Raw genomic sequence first — 16,493 nt, 5'->3', positions numbered from 1 at the left:
GATTGGACATAAGGGAGCTACATTTCGAAAGACAGCCTGATGAAGTTACTATTCAACATGCTAGCAGGCTAACTCCACACCTGTTTAGCTCTATAAATACAGCTTGTTTCTGCGACATGTTAATACATATTTCTAAATCCTCCTGTCACCCTGATGAAGAGGAGATTAAATGTAGTAAATGTGTTGTGTATCGTGACCTCTACACCATGTAGCTTTAGGAAGTGTGACAAGTTTAAGAAAACAAATGGCTCAATAAACTATTCTCTTTCACAGTTATCACCTATTTGCATCAGACACAAATGATACAGTTACTCGGCCCAGCTCACCGCCGTATCAGGATATCATTCGAATTTAACTGCAGCAGGTGTTTTTAATGGCATAAAATATATCCAGCGTTGCATATATTATAAAAGCTCTGTCTCAATTCTTCCCAACTGTTTTTCCTTCCCCTGATTTCCCTGAAAACTGTAAATGAACAAAGAGAGAGTCGAGTTGGGAAGCTGCTTTGACTACCAAATGCCGGCACAGTGTCAGCCTGTGTGCAGCCATAGAGCCATAGAGTCCAGGCCATATCTCCCCCCCCCCCCATGATTGCAGCTCCTCACCCGATTTGCATTACTGTGTTCCACTCTAAGCTTTGCCGTACCACAAAGAAATTGAGGCTTTGCATTTGATAGTCGCTTTGTTCAAATGTCTGCGCAACACTTTTCCATGTGGGCTCGCTCTTATCAGGAGCTGTATGCACATTTCATCAACAGACCAAAAACTCCCACCGTACACCGACTGCATGGTGTCCTAAATATTACATTACTGTGTGTGTGATCTGTGCAAACACTAACATTACATGACATGTCACTTGACGCTTTTATTCAAAGCGAATTACATACTCAATACTGTGGACAATCCCCACAGGAGCAATTTGGGGTGAAGTGTCTCAGGGACACAACGACATGCTGGCTGCAGTGGGGTTTGAACCTGTGACCCCCTGATCCTAACACCGACGCACAACCCACTGCACCACACGCCTCCTTCCACATCTTCCACAACATGAAGATGCATTACATGTAGCTCAGCCTGCTGTTTGATAATGGTTGTAGTTTGGAGCTGATGTTGAGATACGTTCTCCCTGGACCTTATCAGAGAGTCTAACATGTTATCGGTACTACCTGCACACACATTCATAGACCGAGCAGAAGATTGTCTTTCTTAAAGGACATCCCTTACTGGAGCTGCTTCTCAGAAAAGACACAGAAAGAAGTATTCAAAAGTTTTATACCCATCTCCATAACATGTTGAAATGCTGTAAAGTATTCAAACACTCACTCAATCAGTAAAAATAAAATATACAAAGAAAGAGTCGACTTTATATCCCAACCATCCAATCCCACTACAGGGCCCCAACAAGTGCTCTTTAAAAAGGTGTTTACAAATACAATTAAATAAAATGTCGTTTTACATTTGATTACAAAATAAAATAACAGTGTAAAAAATAAGCAAACAAATGATTCATTCATAGTAATAACTTCGGTTTGGTTTACAACATCTATAAAAAAAAACGTTGAAAATACATGTGTAAGGAAACAACGTTAAATAACAAAAACCCCCTGCACTTTTATATTTGAATACAACATTAAATAACAGAGTAAAAGAACAAAAGTATATTAATTTGTGATTGGTTCACGGATTAGAGGAAGAAATTAAAGGGGACACCTTCACACTTGCTGTGAGAGCCAAAAGTCTCTGCTAAGACAAACATTATTTGTGGAATAAATTACTCAGTCACACAGCCATGTTTCATCCAACCCTCACATTTCTCTCTGGACCAAAGAGGTGTGTCTTTTAAAAAGTTGTCCCCCCCCGACCCCTCCCACGGTCTCTGAGCCCTAAAGTTTGTCTGCTGGTTGGAGAAGTTTGTGTTCTTGTTGCCTTCTACCTTTAGCGAGGAGCTCCACTCGTTCTCCACTGACGCTCCTCTGAGACCCTCAGGTAGGCGACCCCTCGGCTCTTTGGCTCCTCGGAGACACCAGCACATCATCCAGATTATATATTAAAGAGTGTGATCAAAACAAATGCATTTAAAACTTTAACCAGCTTTCTGGAGTTGCGACTCAGGGCATTTATCGCTTGATTGAATCTGACTTCTAGAAATACGAGAGATGAGGTCTTTGCAGTAGGGGGACATTATTTCTAGCATTTCAATTATTACTATTTTGTATATTTTGTCAGCATTTTTCTGGGGTCTGTGTAAACTAGTGAAGGAATCAATTAACATCAACATTGACCTTCTTCATCATGCATTAAGTTGACTTAAAGAGAGTTCAATTAATTAAATATCCGATTAAATATCGTATCAATTATGTTATAAGTGATAACTGTAACAACTAGGTTCTTCCCAATTATCATTAAGTTCTTGTGTGAGCATTAATGAATGCTTCATTTGCGGAAATAAATTAAAACAGGTATTTTGTATTCATTTTAAATATGATATAATGTGTGTGTGTATGCAATCCAGGTATTTAATGAAACAAATGTTGTTGTTTTTAAATGTTGGGAATCAATTGTTCCTGTTTTTGCGAATGATTTTAAATCTATTACTTAGTTTGTCTACAATTTCTCCATGCTCACCTTGCTGTATTTGAACATTGGTCGCATTTCTAGTATAATTGATTTCTATGAATCAGATGAGATTCTGAGCTCCCGTAGTATCAGTGGATATATTTAGCATTATAATAATGCTGTCTATCAGATCTTCTCAGACTTTATCAGCCTCTATCAGCCTCTCTGTCTTTCCTCTTCTCTTTCCTCTAAAGATATGGAGCAACAGCGGCCTCGCTCTGGCTTACTGACATTTCCGCGTTTTTTCATAATTTCTTCAGTTAAGCAGTCATTTTTTATATTTTTAAAGGGCAACACGTTTGCTTTTCATCTCTAGGACAGATCTTTGTGTCATAAATTGTGTTTATTTGTGAGTAATTCAGCATTACTCGGTAAGAACACCCTCACAATTAGAGAGAACAGGTGTGAAAACATCTCATCACCTAAAGCAGTGTGACAGAAGTAACCACCAATACTTTCACTTAGAAAACAACTCTTTTTTTAGTCTGTTTGTCCACCCTGTACTGCGATGGGGTGTCCCAGAGGACATGTCTTTTGCATTCTTCTAACTGGCACACCTACAGTAGAAAGGCCGCTGAGAAACTGTTTGGTCACTGGCTGCATCACTACTTTTATAGACTCGGCTATTTTAAGTTTTTTTTACTTTCAGCCACAATGAAATGAGGATCCTAGAAAAGGAAGTTTGAAGAGACCTGCTGTCGAGAGATCGCGATCCCTGATAACTTCAAGTTGCATTGGTTGTTATGAAGTGCAGATAATGCAATCAAAGTGACAGTAAATCAAACGCAGTTAATTGTGGCACTGCAAACTAAATAATGTCTGATGAAAGCTTTTAGTTTTTGAAAAAAATAATCCAGAGAGGATTCATTTGGCAGAAATCTCACAGACCCTGCTTTGCAGAATACAATATGTGCGTGTTAACTTAAAAACTAATAAGGAAAATGTGTTTATATACCAAGCATGCAAAGATTGATGGATTGTTGCATGGTCTGGCAATAAAGAAACGTACAAACAGTAAAGGAGAGTTCAACACTTTAGATTCTTGGTGTGGGAAGATTTACTTAATGCCTTTAAGTGACAACGATTTATTTTCCTTTCTTCAGACTTCAAGTGTCATCTCATGTGTTTCTATCCAACTATATGTGGTTCCAGTAGCTTTAATATAGAAAGACATACACTTTATTTCCATTAAACTCAAAGATATGTTATGTAACAAAGAAAATGCAGTAAATGTAGTTGTCAAATTAAATATTGTTCCTATCCCTGCTCTGGTTGTGCTTTAAGATTCTTTTTGGTCTTTTGTTAACATTTAACTGTTGTTTAATTTGTATAAATACATGCATTTAATACATGTTGAGCTCCATTAGGAGAGTAACCTTAAAAGCTGTTGCACGTAGAGCCTTTGCATTATTCACATTATTATTTATTTCTTGTAGTGCTTTCGGTTGAGGTTTTATCTGTAATCATGGAGGATTCAGAGCAGTCTCACTGGGTTTCTCCGGCTCTGCTCAGCTCAGATCCTCTGGCCGGTTTCTCCTCTGAGCCAGGCCTCTTGGCTCCCGGAGACGAGGCGGAGGCCTTCTTCTCTGGCCAGGAACCGGACTACTCCGGCCTCCATTCCTTCTTCTCCACCCCGAGCCACAGCCGAGCGCCTCCCATCTACAGACACAGCTCGGGTCAGTACTCCTTTCACTGTCGCCCATCACATATCTGCTCAAACACACACACACACACACACACACACACACACACACACACACACACACACACACACACACACACACACACACACACACACACACACACACACACACACACACACACACACACACACACACACACACACACACACACACACACACACACACACACACACACACACACACACACACACATGTACCTTGACACAAAATTAGGCTCCCTTACCAATCCTTGATGATCCCTCTTATTGAACAACTTGTATAGGTGTATATTATTGTGTAGTAAATTATACATTTCTAATACAGCTGATATTTTAATGGACCCAAGACAGTGGAAGAACCAACCGCTTGCCAAAGACACATTTCCATTATATGTCAATTTGATGGTTGATTGAGTACTCCGAATCTGAATTCTGAATCTAATCTGAGTAAATCTGTTGTCCCAAAGTCCGACAGGTGTTCTCCTCCCCGAGCCTCCTGGGTAACCTGCAGCTGCTGGACGGGGCAGGCAACAGCCACTCCCCCTACACCCCCCCTGGATCCTCCTGGAGCAGCAGCCCCCTCTCTAAGATGCACTCCCACACCCCCACCTCCCTCTACACCCCCTGCCTCACCTCCTCCTTCACCTCCTCCAGGGATGGATATGGGTCTCCGGGCAGGGAGAGCCCCCGGCTCCAAGAGGCCCTGAAGGCCGAGAGGCTGAGCCCGCTGGGGGGGTCGGGGGTCAACAGCAGCTTTCTGAATCTGACTCCTGCTGCTGGGAGTGTGTACACCTCATCGTCACACCCACACATGCTGAACCCCTATAGCCCGTACATGACGGGTCCGCAGGACTACAACTACCCCGGACCAGGAGCCTGGATCAACCCCGCATTCTCCCCGAAACTCCGCAACAAGATGAGGATATCCACTCCAGGTGAGAATGCACTTGTGTTTTTTGGAGAGAGGATTTCTTGGTGTGTTTGTCTTCTTTAAAACGTTTGAAAAAAGAAAATTGGCTTCTCTCGAACTTGACATCAAGTCACGTGGCCCACCTCCAGAAATCTAGTTGTTCTGGTGCCATTGACCAAATTCTTTAAACAAACTAGACTAATTGAATAAAACATTTTTACGACTCTACTGTTCGGTAACACCTGGGTACATCCATCTGCTAATGGAGATCATGTGATATGATTGAAAGCTTCAGAAAGAAAATAAATGGACTAAATGTGATGAATGATCCCACACTGTATTATGAGACTTGGCAAATTAATATGGGAGAATCTGCTTCCAAACACTGCCTAATTCATTTTAAGCATGGTTTATATCTTAAATGTATGTGAAGCATGTTGTGTTAACCCTTTCATTTACTACAATACATAACTGAGTAATAACTGAGTATTGGTGATTTTGAACAGAGGCCAGAGAGTGTGTTAACTGTGGAGCCACAGCCACCCCTCTGTGGCGCCGGGATGGTACGGGCCACTACCTGTGCAACGCCTGTGGACTGTACCACAAGATGAACGGCCAAAACAGACCCCTGATCCGCCCCAAGAAGAGACTGGTACGACCCAATAGGATGCACCAACACACCTTTCCGCGTGTCTAACTACACACTCACATTATCTGATTTATGCAATATTCTACGTACAGGCTACTCATCTTTGCCTCAGAAGTTTAAAAACCCTGATTTTATTTTCTGTGCTCCAGATTGTCAGCAAGCGGGCAGGTACAGTGTGTGCCAACTGTCACACAAGCACAACAACACTGTGGAGACGCAACGCCAGCGGAGAGCCTGTGTGTAACGCCTGTGGACTCTACTTCAAACTGCACAATGTGAGTCAGTCGTCTGGATAAAACTCTGTCTTGTTCCTTGTTTTTCTGCAGACAACATCTTACTTGAATAGCAGATTGGTTAGCTTGCCAGCTCTGTGTTGATTGGTCAACTGCTTAGAGATGTCCCGCCCCTTAGCCTATCATGTACAATGTGATGTAACTATGTTAAGGAAGTAAACAAAGGAGTCCAATGGAGGCGTTTCAGGCAGGGGGGGAGTGTGTGGGAGAGAAATTTGTAATTTTAGCCTTTGCAGACCATTTACATGCACAAAAACCTACGTATATACCAAACTACAGGAACGGAAAAACCCAAAACGTTTAATAGGGCCCCTTTAAAAAGCTGCATTACATTTTTTTTATTATATTTTAAATAGACCCTTTGATTTGGTTCTCCTCCCAGGTGAACCGGCCCCTCGCCATGAAGAAGGAGGGCATCCAGACACGCAACAGGAAGGTGTCCAACAAGAACAAGAAGAGCAAGAAGGTGGCCATGTTTGAGTCGTACTCCGATGGGCCTCAGCCCATGGACGACTGCGGGCCCTACTCCCTCGGCCCCGGTTCTCTCCTCTCCTACAGCCACGCACCCCACCTCATGCCAACACCCCAACCGCTGCACCCCTCACACTCATTTCAATACACACACCACCTCAACACTGGTATGATGCCCACAATGGTGTAGAACAGGCCCCTGGGAGCAGTAATATATTGAGCAATTGGCCAGTTATTTGTGTGAATTTGTACATACCTTTCTACATTGGTTGTGAAGTTTTCTGTTTATTTTTCACTGTGTTTTATTTGTTTTTATCTGATCATGTAGGTTATGTTTGAAGTCAGATATACAATCACTAAGCTGAGGTTGCTGTGCATGTCAACACACTGATAAGGGAATTAAATCAGCTGTAAATACTAATTTGACTGCTTGATATCTTCTATTATTCATGATGTGAAATTAAGCTTTGTGTCTGTTTTGTATCCATAAATTCATATTGAAACTCTACAGTCGAAAATAAAAACCGTGTGACTTATTCAGCTGGGAGTTATGAGGGCTTTTGTTTTGGATGTAATTTGAATTCTCACTTTATCCGTTTAGCGCGGTGACCCGACCGCAGAAAGTTCTCCTGTGTGGGTGCATTGTCCTCCTCTGCTCAGGTGGATAAAAGTCTCTTTGTGCAGGAACGCTGCACTTTGACAGAGTGATTGTGCGTAGCGGGTTTATGCAAATTCTCCATTCTGTGGAAAGGAAGAACATTAAACTAAAGTGCTTAAACACTTTAACCTGGGTTTTAAATTTAGTTTATCAATGACTGAGCTTCAGGTACACACGCACACACACACCCACCCACCCACCCACACACACACACACACACACACACACACACACACACACACACACACACACACACACACACACACACACACACACACACACACACACACACACACACACACACACACACACACACACACACACACACACACACACTCTCTCTCATGTTTGCTTTTGCTATTACTGTTTAGGGGATTTTTCATGCACAAAATTTCCACTCTCGTGAGGGTCTCTGAGAGTACAATGTGTCACATGACATGACAGATTCTGAAATCCATTTTTGTTTCTTCCTCACAGAAGTGGAAAGTTAATACTCAAAAACTGTACTAAAGTACAATTTTAATGTAAAGTATTTCCATGTATTTCTAATATTATACTTCCACTGCACTACATCTATGAGAGAACATACAAAGTTACAGATTCAATTATTTAAAAAAAAAATAATAATAATAATAATAACATTACAGTACCGTATTAGGTGATAATAGCCCCACATTCACCAGACACTTACACATTATTGTGAACTCATTATTAATTAATGAGATGATATGGCCACTCTGCACCATGAGTATCTAAACTTTTTGTACTTACAAAGTATTTTCATCATGTGGTAATGCTACTTTCTAGAGTCCAAAGACATGGATTTGAGTATATTGGACTTTTTTTTTTAGATTCTTTATTTGAGTAAAAGTAGCCACCATCACTTTGACCCCATACTGTAGTAAAAAATAAAAAATAAATAAGATTTCCTGCAGTAATTAGAGGACACATTCAGGTTCCAGTTTCCATTATTATAAAAAGAGATAACTGTATCACACTGATCAAACTTGAGCATGTCTTACAGTAAGATTAGATGACACTACATAGTGCATGCTTTTTCACAGGATTTTGCAACATAAAATAACTGTAAATCCATAAATGCAGAGAAACATGTTAAATTTCTTGTCCTTTTATACCATCTCCTCAGTAATGCAGTGTATTTCAAATGCATAAGTGCAGTGTGTTGTGTTGTGTTGTGCTGCAGGGCTGGGGTTGCCGCTGAGCTCTGTGAGATGACTGATAGGTTATCACTGAGGCCACAGACCCCCAACATCCACCTGCTGCTGGCAACACCACCCTCACACTCCCTGACGGTTAGACAGCAAAGAGCACCCTGTCCTCTTTAGGTGTTAGGACATGATACCAGTTGCAATAAATCATTTGGTTTTATCTGCAGGCACATGAAGGACTGCTAGGTCGAATTAACTCGTTTACAGATAGCTATCTTCATTGGTTTTAAGGAAAGACGTTATAAAAGAAAGCATATAGATTTACTTTCCCTCACTGTTTCAAAATAAACGAGTCATGTTCGGGTCAGATGAACTCTCGGTCGTGTTTCATAATCTGTGGACACACACTGAGAGTGTTTTCATATTCAGCAAATGTGTACACGCTTCACTGCAGACCTCAAGAAGAAATAAGACTTGCGAACATCTGGGCCCGACACCCATTCATCACACACACACACACACACACACACACACACACACACACACACACACACACACACACACACACACACACACACACACACACACACACACACACACACACACACACACACACACACACACACACACACACACACACACACACACACACACACACACACACACACACCAAATCATCATCAAAATATCTTGACGATCAGCATTTGTACGAGTTCATTACCAAACGTCTAACTTGTGATCATTTCTAGTGCAGCATAGTTTCATGAGCAGTCCACTAACCTCTGGGCTGTGGGGATGGGAAGTTAATGTATTGATGTCATGTGATGTAACAGGGTGAAACGAGGGGTGTCCTATTTGATTGTACTTATCAAATGTGCCCAAAGTTGACCCTAAATCACTCCAGGTGAATATTGTACTGATACATCATCAGGCAACTTCCCCAGTTCATATCTTTCACTACGATAATTACTTTTTCTATTGCAAGTTTTCTAAAGTGTCCTATTTAATTTCTAAACAAGGCTTTATCTTATCTAAATAAGTGTTTAAGTGTAAATACTTATTTGATTTTTCCATTTTATTAATAATTAATTGTATTTATTTTAGCGCTTTACATTACATATTACACATATTAGACATGTAATATATTGAATCTGTGAGACAAGAGAAAACTACGTAAAAATCAGATAAGAGAAAAGTATTTGAATATTGTTATTGTATAATTTAGGAGAAATCTGCAGAAGCTCAGACACATTTGTATTTTGTTTGTTTTCTTTCAACTAGTCTTAGAGGAAGAATCATTTTCAGTTTCTGTTTTTCATAGATACATTTTGGGGGATCATAGGTTTTCTAGTGTTATGAGTGCATATCATTCAGATTCAAATGTCTTATAAATCAAATAATTCGTATTAATATGAAAAGTCTCTCTTGCTAGAGAAACATTCAAACTATAGTGAGCCCAAGAAAGAAAATGGTGAAACCTTCACAAGAAACACAATACATTGTAAAAGAGAAGACATGAAATAATAAAATGAACTGTCTCTATCTGCTGTTTATCTGCTGCTGTGACCGCCAGCTCTGCTCTGGGGAAATGGCAACAAATGACGGGGAAAGATTAGGAACCACAGGCCGCCAAGTTCACTCACAAGGCCGTCCGTTAGCGCTCCTCTGCTTCTGAAGGGTCTGACTGCTCTCCCTTCAGCCTGTTTGTGGAAACTAATATAACATGGATGCTTTTATCAAGAGCTTTTATTATCTTTGAAACGTTGGGAGACTATTAAATAGATCATAACCAACCTTGGATATAATCATGATGTGTTTGAGAGTCATATCCAACAGCAGTCTTTCTGAAAGGGGAAACAGAGGCATGTCTGAATAACAGAACACATGTCAACACTGCTATGTTATAATATAGATTTGAATGCAACTACCTCAGCTTACTGTACAGCATGCTTCTTTTGAAACATGTGGTGCATGTGCGCCCCCTGAAGGGAAGGAGACAACACTGCAGCTCCACTTTCTCACCAACTGACACAGGATGTCCAACTCCACACACTGCAGTTTGGAGATAACACACTCTTTTATGTGTGCGTGTGTTGTCATGTTCATTGATGGCTCATATTATGATAGCATACTGAGCTGAATATGATTACATTTTAGACACAGTGGGTTACATCAAGAATGCACACAATAACATTACTTCTTGAAGATGCTCTAAATGTCATACTTTAGGTCAGGGGTTGACAAAGTGGGGGTCGCGAGATGATTACAAAATAAAAATGAAAAAATAAATAAAAAATGTAGGAAAAAAAATTGATTACGTTTTTTTATAAAAATTTTTTTTAAATTATTATTAATAATAACGTTTGCATAGACATTTTCAGGGGCGGACTAGCCATCTGTATAATTTCCCCGCAACGAGGCTCCCCCTTTGAAAATCCACTAGCGCAGTGTTTCTCAAACTGTTTTCATACAAAGGACCACTTAACCAATAAAAAACACTCATGGACCACCTAACTCCACAAATATCCAAAAACAATAGGCCTGTTTACCCATTCCAACAGTATATAACAAATTACAGCCTAATAATGACAGCTTAACCTTCTCTATATCGCCTCGTTCACACATTATAAATCAACAATACAAATACAACTACAGATTGTATAAGCATTTAGTTCAAATGCGATTTAAAATCCTCTCAGGTTTTACACCTCTTATTATGAAATGTAGACTACATTTATTATGTGGTATTGTTTTAAACACAAGTTTATGTCCGAGCCAACAGACTCACAGATTGTTGGCTACTGAGAGATATGCAAAATACACCGCATGTAGTATGACACAAACCTCCGCTGTGGACTTTCAAAACAAAATACAATAAAACTATGGTCGCAGGCCCAAGTTTAACTCTCTGAGGCCTGCATGGTCTGTCTACAAAACAAAACAAAAAAAAACGTTTATGCAGCCCCAAGAACAGCCTCTGATCATCAACAGACTTCATGCAATGCTTCATCAGATGCATATATTAGATAATAATCTCTATCTCACTCCTAACACATCTGAATCTACTTTCAGCATGGATAAATGTTCATAAAATACATCCATTGTTTGTTCTATATGCTTCTTGAAATCCTAAAAAACACATCGTTTTTCTAGAACAGATTACAAATCGCCTGAAAATGGTACAAACAAGTGGCAACATGCTTGACGGAGGTGTTGCGATGGGCTATATCATGCAATCGAAAGTGAAACTTAAGCTCGCTCCATTGCGGAGATATTCCTGCGAGAGTGCGGAAAACTGAAATTAATTCACTAGCCCCCCGCTAGTCTCTGGCACTGTTATTTTGGGGGCTGAAAAGTTTGGGAACCCCTGCTTTAGGTGAAGGTTCTTGATTTGCTTCAACAACGACAATCGTGTCACGTAATACAAAATAATATGTGTTGAATTAATCTGGTAAAAGCTTTATTTATACAGGCTATGGGTAAAGGACATTTAAAGTGGATTCCCTCATTAAAGATATTTGATCTATCCTTTCATGTATCAGAAATATTTGGGATACTGTTTATGAAAAAATTAATGATTTTATGATCGCTGTACTTAACAAGTGATGTATTCAGTGATGTCTATATCAGAATATTGGTATATAATCTGATACATTTTTATTCAGTGGGCGGGCATTACATTTTTTTAATTTATGTTGAATATGAATTGTGTTAAATCTTCTAAAAGATTCACAAAATCACATCTGCTCTTGATTAGAATAAAATACATTCTCCTGTCAGGCCGAAGCAGGAGAATTATCTTTGGAGCCCCCTAGGCATGTAAAACATAGAAACAGAGAATGTAAACATAACATTTTTGGTATGTATGTAGATATAAATATCTTTCTCTGCACCAAAAGAGGAGATTATTTGGGTTTACGATGATGTCATTTTGTTGCATTAGAGTTTTATTTCCTTCTACAAATTTCGCTGAATAATTCTGAGATGTGAGATTTGTAGTCTTTGGGAAATGCAAAAAATGGTCCATCCCAGTTGTTGCTTAAAGTCTGAGGTGATGTCTTTGAATGTGTGGTTTTTCTCAGTCTGAAACTAAAATAAAGGCATTTTAATATCAAACTGAACAGAAAAGAATCTGCAGGTTATTACTTAATCAATTATCAAAATAGTTGATAGACAGAAAAATAATCCCTAACGGTTTACTAATTCACCTGCACAAAAAAACAAAAAAAGACACAAGAAAAACATAAATATATTTATTTTTTGAAGCATGCCTAACACTCCAGTACAGCCAACAAAGGAGCTGAGCATTACACAGTGAAGAGGAAGTATAACGTATATTCTATCTGTCAGTTTGTAAGTAATAAAAGTTTGGTCCTTGGAAAACGCACAAAGGAAAAATAAAATAAGCAGTCTCATCAAACCAGCTGAATCTATTTCACTTAGCTTATCATTTAAAGCACTTCCAGTCTGAACGTTAACACCCTTTAACAACTGAAAGTCTTGGCCGTGTTTAAAAAATAATAAAAGTTACAGGACAAAGTGGGGTGAGAGGTGTGACGGCTCACAAAGCTACATTTTATAGAGACTCCCGCAAACTGCTGTCAGCCAATCCACATTCTGTCAGTGCACAAGCAGACTGGGCTTTTTGTAAACATCAACTATTTCCTTTTTTACTTTTTGTTGGCGTTGCAATACACAGGGGGGTGCCACGATAAAGCACATTCACCGTTTCTTAGTGACGACCACAACGACCAGCACTCCCATCAGCAGCGCCACTCCAGCCAGCAGCCATCTTCTCATCCTCTCCTGAGATCGCCTCAATTCTGCAGCGCCGTCCTGCCCGAAGATCTCAGCAAAGCAGTCCTGGAAAACAGAAATGATTCAGACAAGCAAAACAAAAACAAGAGGATTTAGACAATGCCTAGATTCGTACCTGTTCATATCAAGGATTACTTCACAGAAAATCTACAGTTTGGGGTGAAAATATCACTTTTGCACCTATGAACAACATGTATGTAATTGCAACTTTAAAATTGATGACCTAAAAATTGCAATAAATGAGACATGTCATTTGGCTTTTTTGTATTTAGTGCTTTTTTGTATATTGAGTTACTTAACGCGCGTGTGTGTGTGTGTGTGTGTGTGTGTGTGTGTGTGTGTGTGTGTGTGTGTGTGTGTGTGTGTGTGTGTGTGTGTGTATTTAGGGTATTTGTTTGTTTTTCTAATAGACATGTATTTGCTGTATTTTGATGTGTTGTCACTAATATATAAATGAGGAAAGAAAGACATTTATAATTCGCCAGACATTGAAAGTTGTTGGAGTTTAATATACCTGTTTTTGTTTGCAGATGACAACAAGAAGAGAGATGATAACAAATGTTTGTTGATATTTTTAAATACTGGTTGATAAAAGTACCTTTCAGATGTTTTCATAAATAATATAATGAGGCATGAGTGCACAAATGGCACAAAAGTGCTCCATGCTGCAGGAGTGGTCGGAGAAGTTCTTAGATAATTGATATTTTTCTGGCCACTCCTTGGAATAATTGCTGTGACTCAAAGCTGACTGGATATAGAGCCTCAAGGCAGAGAGTTTCCGATAACAAAATCTGATTATTTTTCTTGTGTTATTGCTTTTTTAAATCACTAGACACAGTGAGGGATGCACTGATTAAACTTGGGAGTAAAATTAAAATAATAGAATTCAGTAAACGGATTTCTTGGACAATATATACAAAAGTAGTTTTCTTGATATGCCTACAAAGGCGATCTGCTGATACCGAGTATTGATTTGCTGTTTTTATTCCCACACTTTTATCTCACTGCGTGCCACTCATTATCTGTTTTGGATAGACTCAGTCACAGTGCCATTAATAAACCTGCATGTTGACTCCCTTCCTCCCTGCTGACTCACCCATCCTCCCTGGCTCTGGATCCACGGACTGATGTTCTCGTCCAGGTACATGGTCATCCAGTCTGCGATGCGGGACACCAGCTCGCTCATACCCTTCTCCACACACTCCACACACAGCACGCCGCCGAATGCAAACAGGCCCACCACACGTCCCCAGTTGACCCCGTCCCTGAACACCTCGTCCATCACGCTCTTAAAGCTGTGGTAGGCTGTGTCAGGAGTGATGTCGAGCTGCGAGGAGAGGTCACTAAATGCTTGCGTGAAGCGCAGTTCAAACTCATTGGCCGAGTCCCTCAGCGCCTCCTTGACCAGCTCCATATCACCCGGAGGGGGTGAAGCCGTCCCAGGCTGGCCGCCCCCGTTGACCGCCGAGCCATTGCTGGCGGCCGAGCTGGCCTTTTCTCCCTCAGTCCTCCTGCCAGCGTCCTCTGTCCTCAGCAGAGAGCATGGGTGGTTCCTCAGAGACAGCTTGTAGCTCACAAAGAACTCCACCAGCTCTCTGTTCCTGTGCGACATGATTTCCACAGAGTGATCGTCCAACACACAGACAGGCTAATCAAACCCCATGGTTTCTCCTGCCATTCCTCTCAGTCTGTGCGCCGTCACATCAGAGCGTCTTCTCTTTATGATGCAGCCTGGAAGCATACAGAGAGGAGAGTGAAGTCCATGCAGTGGTGCAAAGTAACTAAGTACTTTAATTCAAGTAATGCACTCAAGTACAATTTGGAGGTATTGTACTTTACTTGAATATTGAACGTTTTTTTGGCTACTTTGTACTTCTACCCCACTACAATTCAGAGGCAAATATTGTAGTTGTATTCCACTACATTTTTAAAACCTTAGGTTACTTTGCAGGATAAATTATATAAAACATAATCAACACTTAAATAAGACTTTAGTTACACCTGGACTCAATTCAAAAACCACCCAGGAATAAATACAACTGTAAAAACTAGCTGCACCTTAGCCAGCTTTGATAAACACATTAATGCATCAATAAATATAATCAAAACATGCACTTTTACAAAATACTTTTGTACTTTGACTAGCGTAACATTTTGAATGCAGGACTTTCACTTTTAACAGAGTATTTTAGACTCTGGTACTTCTACGTTTACTTAAGTACAAACTTCCACCTATAGGTACATTCAGCAAGTGTTTTAGCACCCATTGGTTTCCATTCATTACTGTACGACATGAATTAGTAACTCATAAAACATTCAAGACTTGTGTAATTAATCACAGAAAACATCAGGCATGACATTCAGTCACATTGTCATATCTGAGTAATACTTGCAGATGAATACAAAGTATTTGCTCTGCATTAGCACACAATAAAGTGAACATGTTGACTGTACGGTTAAGCAATCTGCTGATATCTTTCAATTTTGTTATTATATGAATTCAAACTAATGGGTGTCTGGAATGGCAGAAAATATGTATGAAACATCGAAGTGTCGCAAACATTTGAAGCTAACAAAAATAATCAAAACAAAGCACCCTCACAAGCTCAACATTAGGAAATACAACAACATTAAACCATTACGATGTAAATGAAGACATATATGTGTCAACCTGCCACCTTGACAGCTTTAGTTACATATCACGTAGATATAACTAGTTTTAGCTTAACGTGCTAACTAGCTGTTTATATGTAGTAAACGCATCTAAAACCGACCACAAACTACATTCACGGGAAGGATATGAGGTAATCATAATTTGACAGTTATACTTACAACTGCTAAAAAGGTTGTTTTCCCTTTCAGAGTGCAGCTATGGACTTACTAAAAGCTGTAGTTGTGAATAGAAACAGACTATGGACATTTTTGCAGCTCAACACTATGGCCTGGACTATGATGCACGCTGGCGGTTGGCCAATTCGGCTACTGTACAGCCAGAAGTCCCGCCTCCTTTGACCGCTGGACCAATCAGCGTCTGAGAAAGACCGGAAATGAAGGGGCCCGTTGAAATACATTTATTGGAAAAGCATTTACGTTTCTTTCCTGGAGAAAATGTTCGTCATTTCCTTTTCCAGAACGAGCAGTGGTGTAAAGTAACTTTCTACGTTTACGCATATACTTTAATTAACTAACATTTTGAGAGACTTGTACTTTACCTGAGTATTTCAATGT

At 39.9% G+C, this 16,493-nt stretch overlaps 2 protein-coding genes across 2 annotated transcripts; one reads left to right on the top strand and one right to left on the bottom strand.

Moving 5' to 3' along the window:
- The first annotated feature begins 1,849 nt into the window (after positions 1-1,849).
- On the top strand, positions 1,850-7,160 carry gata1a (GATA binding protein 1a). Its single transcript, XM_079680192.1, has 6 exons — positions 1,850-1,986; positions 4,053-4,292; positions 4,765-5,232; positions 5,714-5,859; positions 6,006-6,131; positions 6,532-7,160. Exons 2-6 carry the CDS (start codon positions 4,082-4,084, stop codon positions 6,808-6,810), a joined length of 1,230 nt encoding a protein of 409 aa, XP_079536318.1. The 5' UTR covers positions 1,850-1,986; positions 4,053-4,081; the 3' UTR covers positions 6,811-7,160.
- Positions 7,161-12,685: 5,525 nt separating this feature from the next.
- On the bottom strand, positions 12,686-16,255 carry LOC307041793 (bcl-2-like protein 1). Its single transcript, XM_079685334.1, has 3 exons — positions 16,098-16,255; positions 14,362-14,996; positions 12,686-13,310 (listed from the first exon to the last, which is right to left on the bottom strand). The coding sequence occupies exons 2-3, from the start codon at positions 14,875-14,877 to the stop codon at positions 13,170-13,172; spliced, it is 657 nt and encodes a 218-aa protein (XP_079541460.1). The 5' UTR covers positions 14,878-14,996; positions 16,098-16,255; the 3' UTR covers positions 12,686-13,169.
- Positions 16,256-16,493: the final 238 nt, after the last annotated feature.

This window comes from Notothenia rossii, assembly GCF_949606895.1.
Source record: "Notothenia rossii genome assembly, chromosome: 5".
Classification (NCBI taxonomy): Eukaryota; Metazoa; Chordata; class Actinopteri; order Perciformes; family Nototheniidae; genus Notothenia; species Notothenia rossii.
Note: the sequence above shows the minus strand (reverse complement) of the source record. Positions and strands in the feature narration are given on the sequence as shown.

Excerpts from the sequence above, each read along its gene's own strand:
- gata1a (XM_079680192.1), top strand. The coding sequence starts at position 4,082 with ATGGAGGATTCAGAGCAGTCTCACTGGGTTTCTCCGGCTCTGCTCAGC. Across the intron at positions 4,293-4,764 it reads CATCTACAGACACAGCTCGG|TCCGACAGGTGTTCTCCTCC; the intron begins GTCAGTACTCCT and ends GTTGTCCCAAAG. Across the intron at positions 5,860-6,005 it reads TCCGCCCCAAGAAGAGACTG|ATTGTCAGCAAGCGGGCAGG; the intron begins GTACGACCCAAT and ends TCTGTGCTCCAG.
- LOC307041793 (XM_079685334.1), bottom strand. The coding sequence starts at position 14,877 with ATGTCGCACAGGAACAGAGAGCTGGTGGAGTTCTTTGTGAGCTACAAG. Across the intron at positions 13,311-14,361 it reads TCCAGAGCCAGGGAGGATGG|GACTGCTTTGCTGAGATCTT; the intron begins GTGAGTCAGCAG and ends TCTGTTTTCCAG.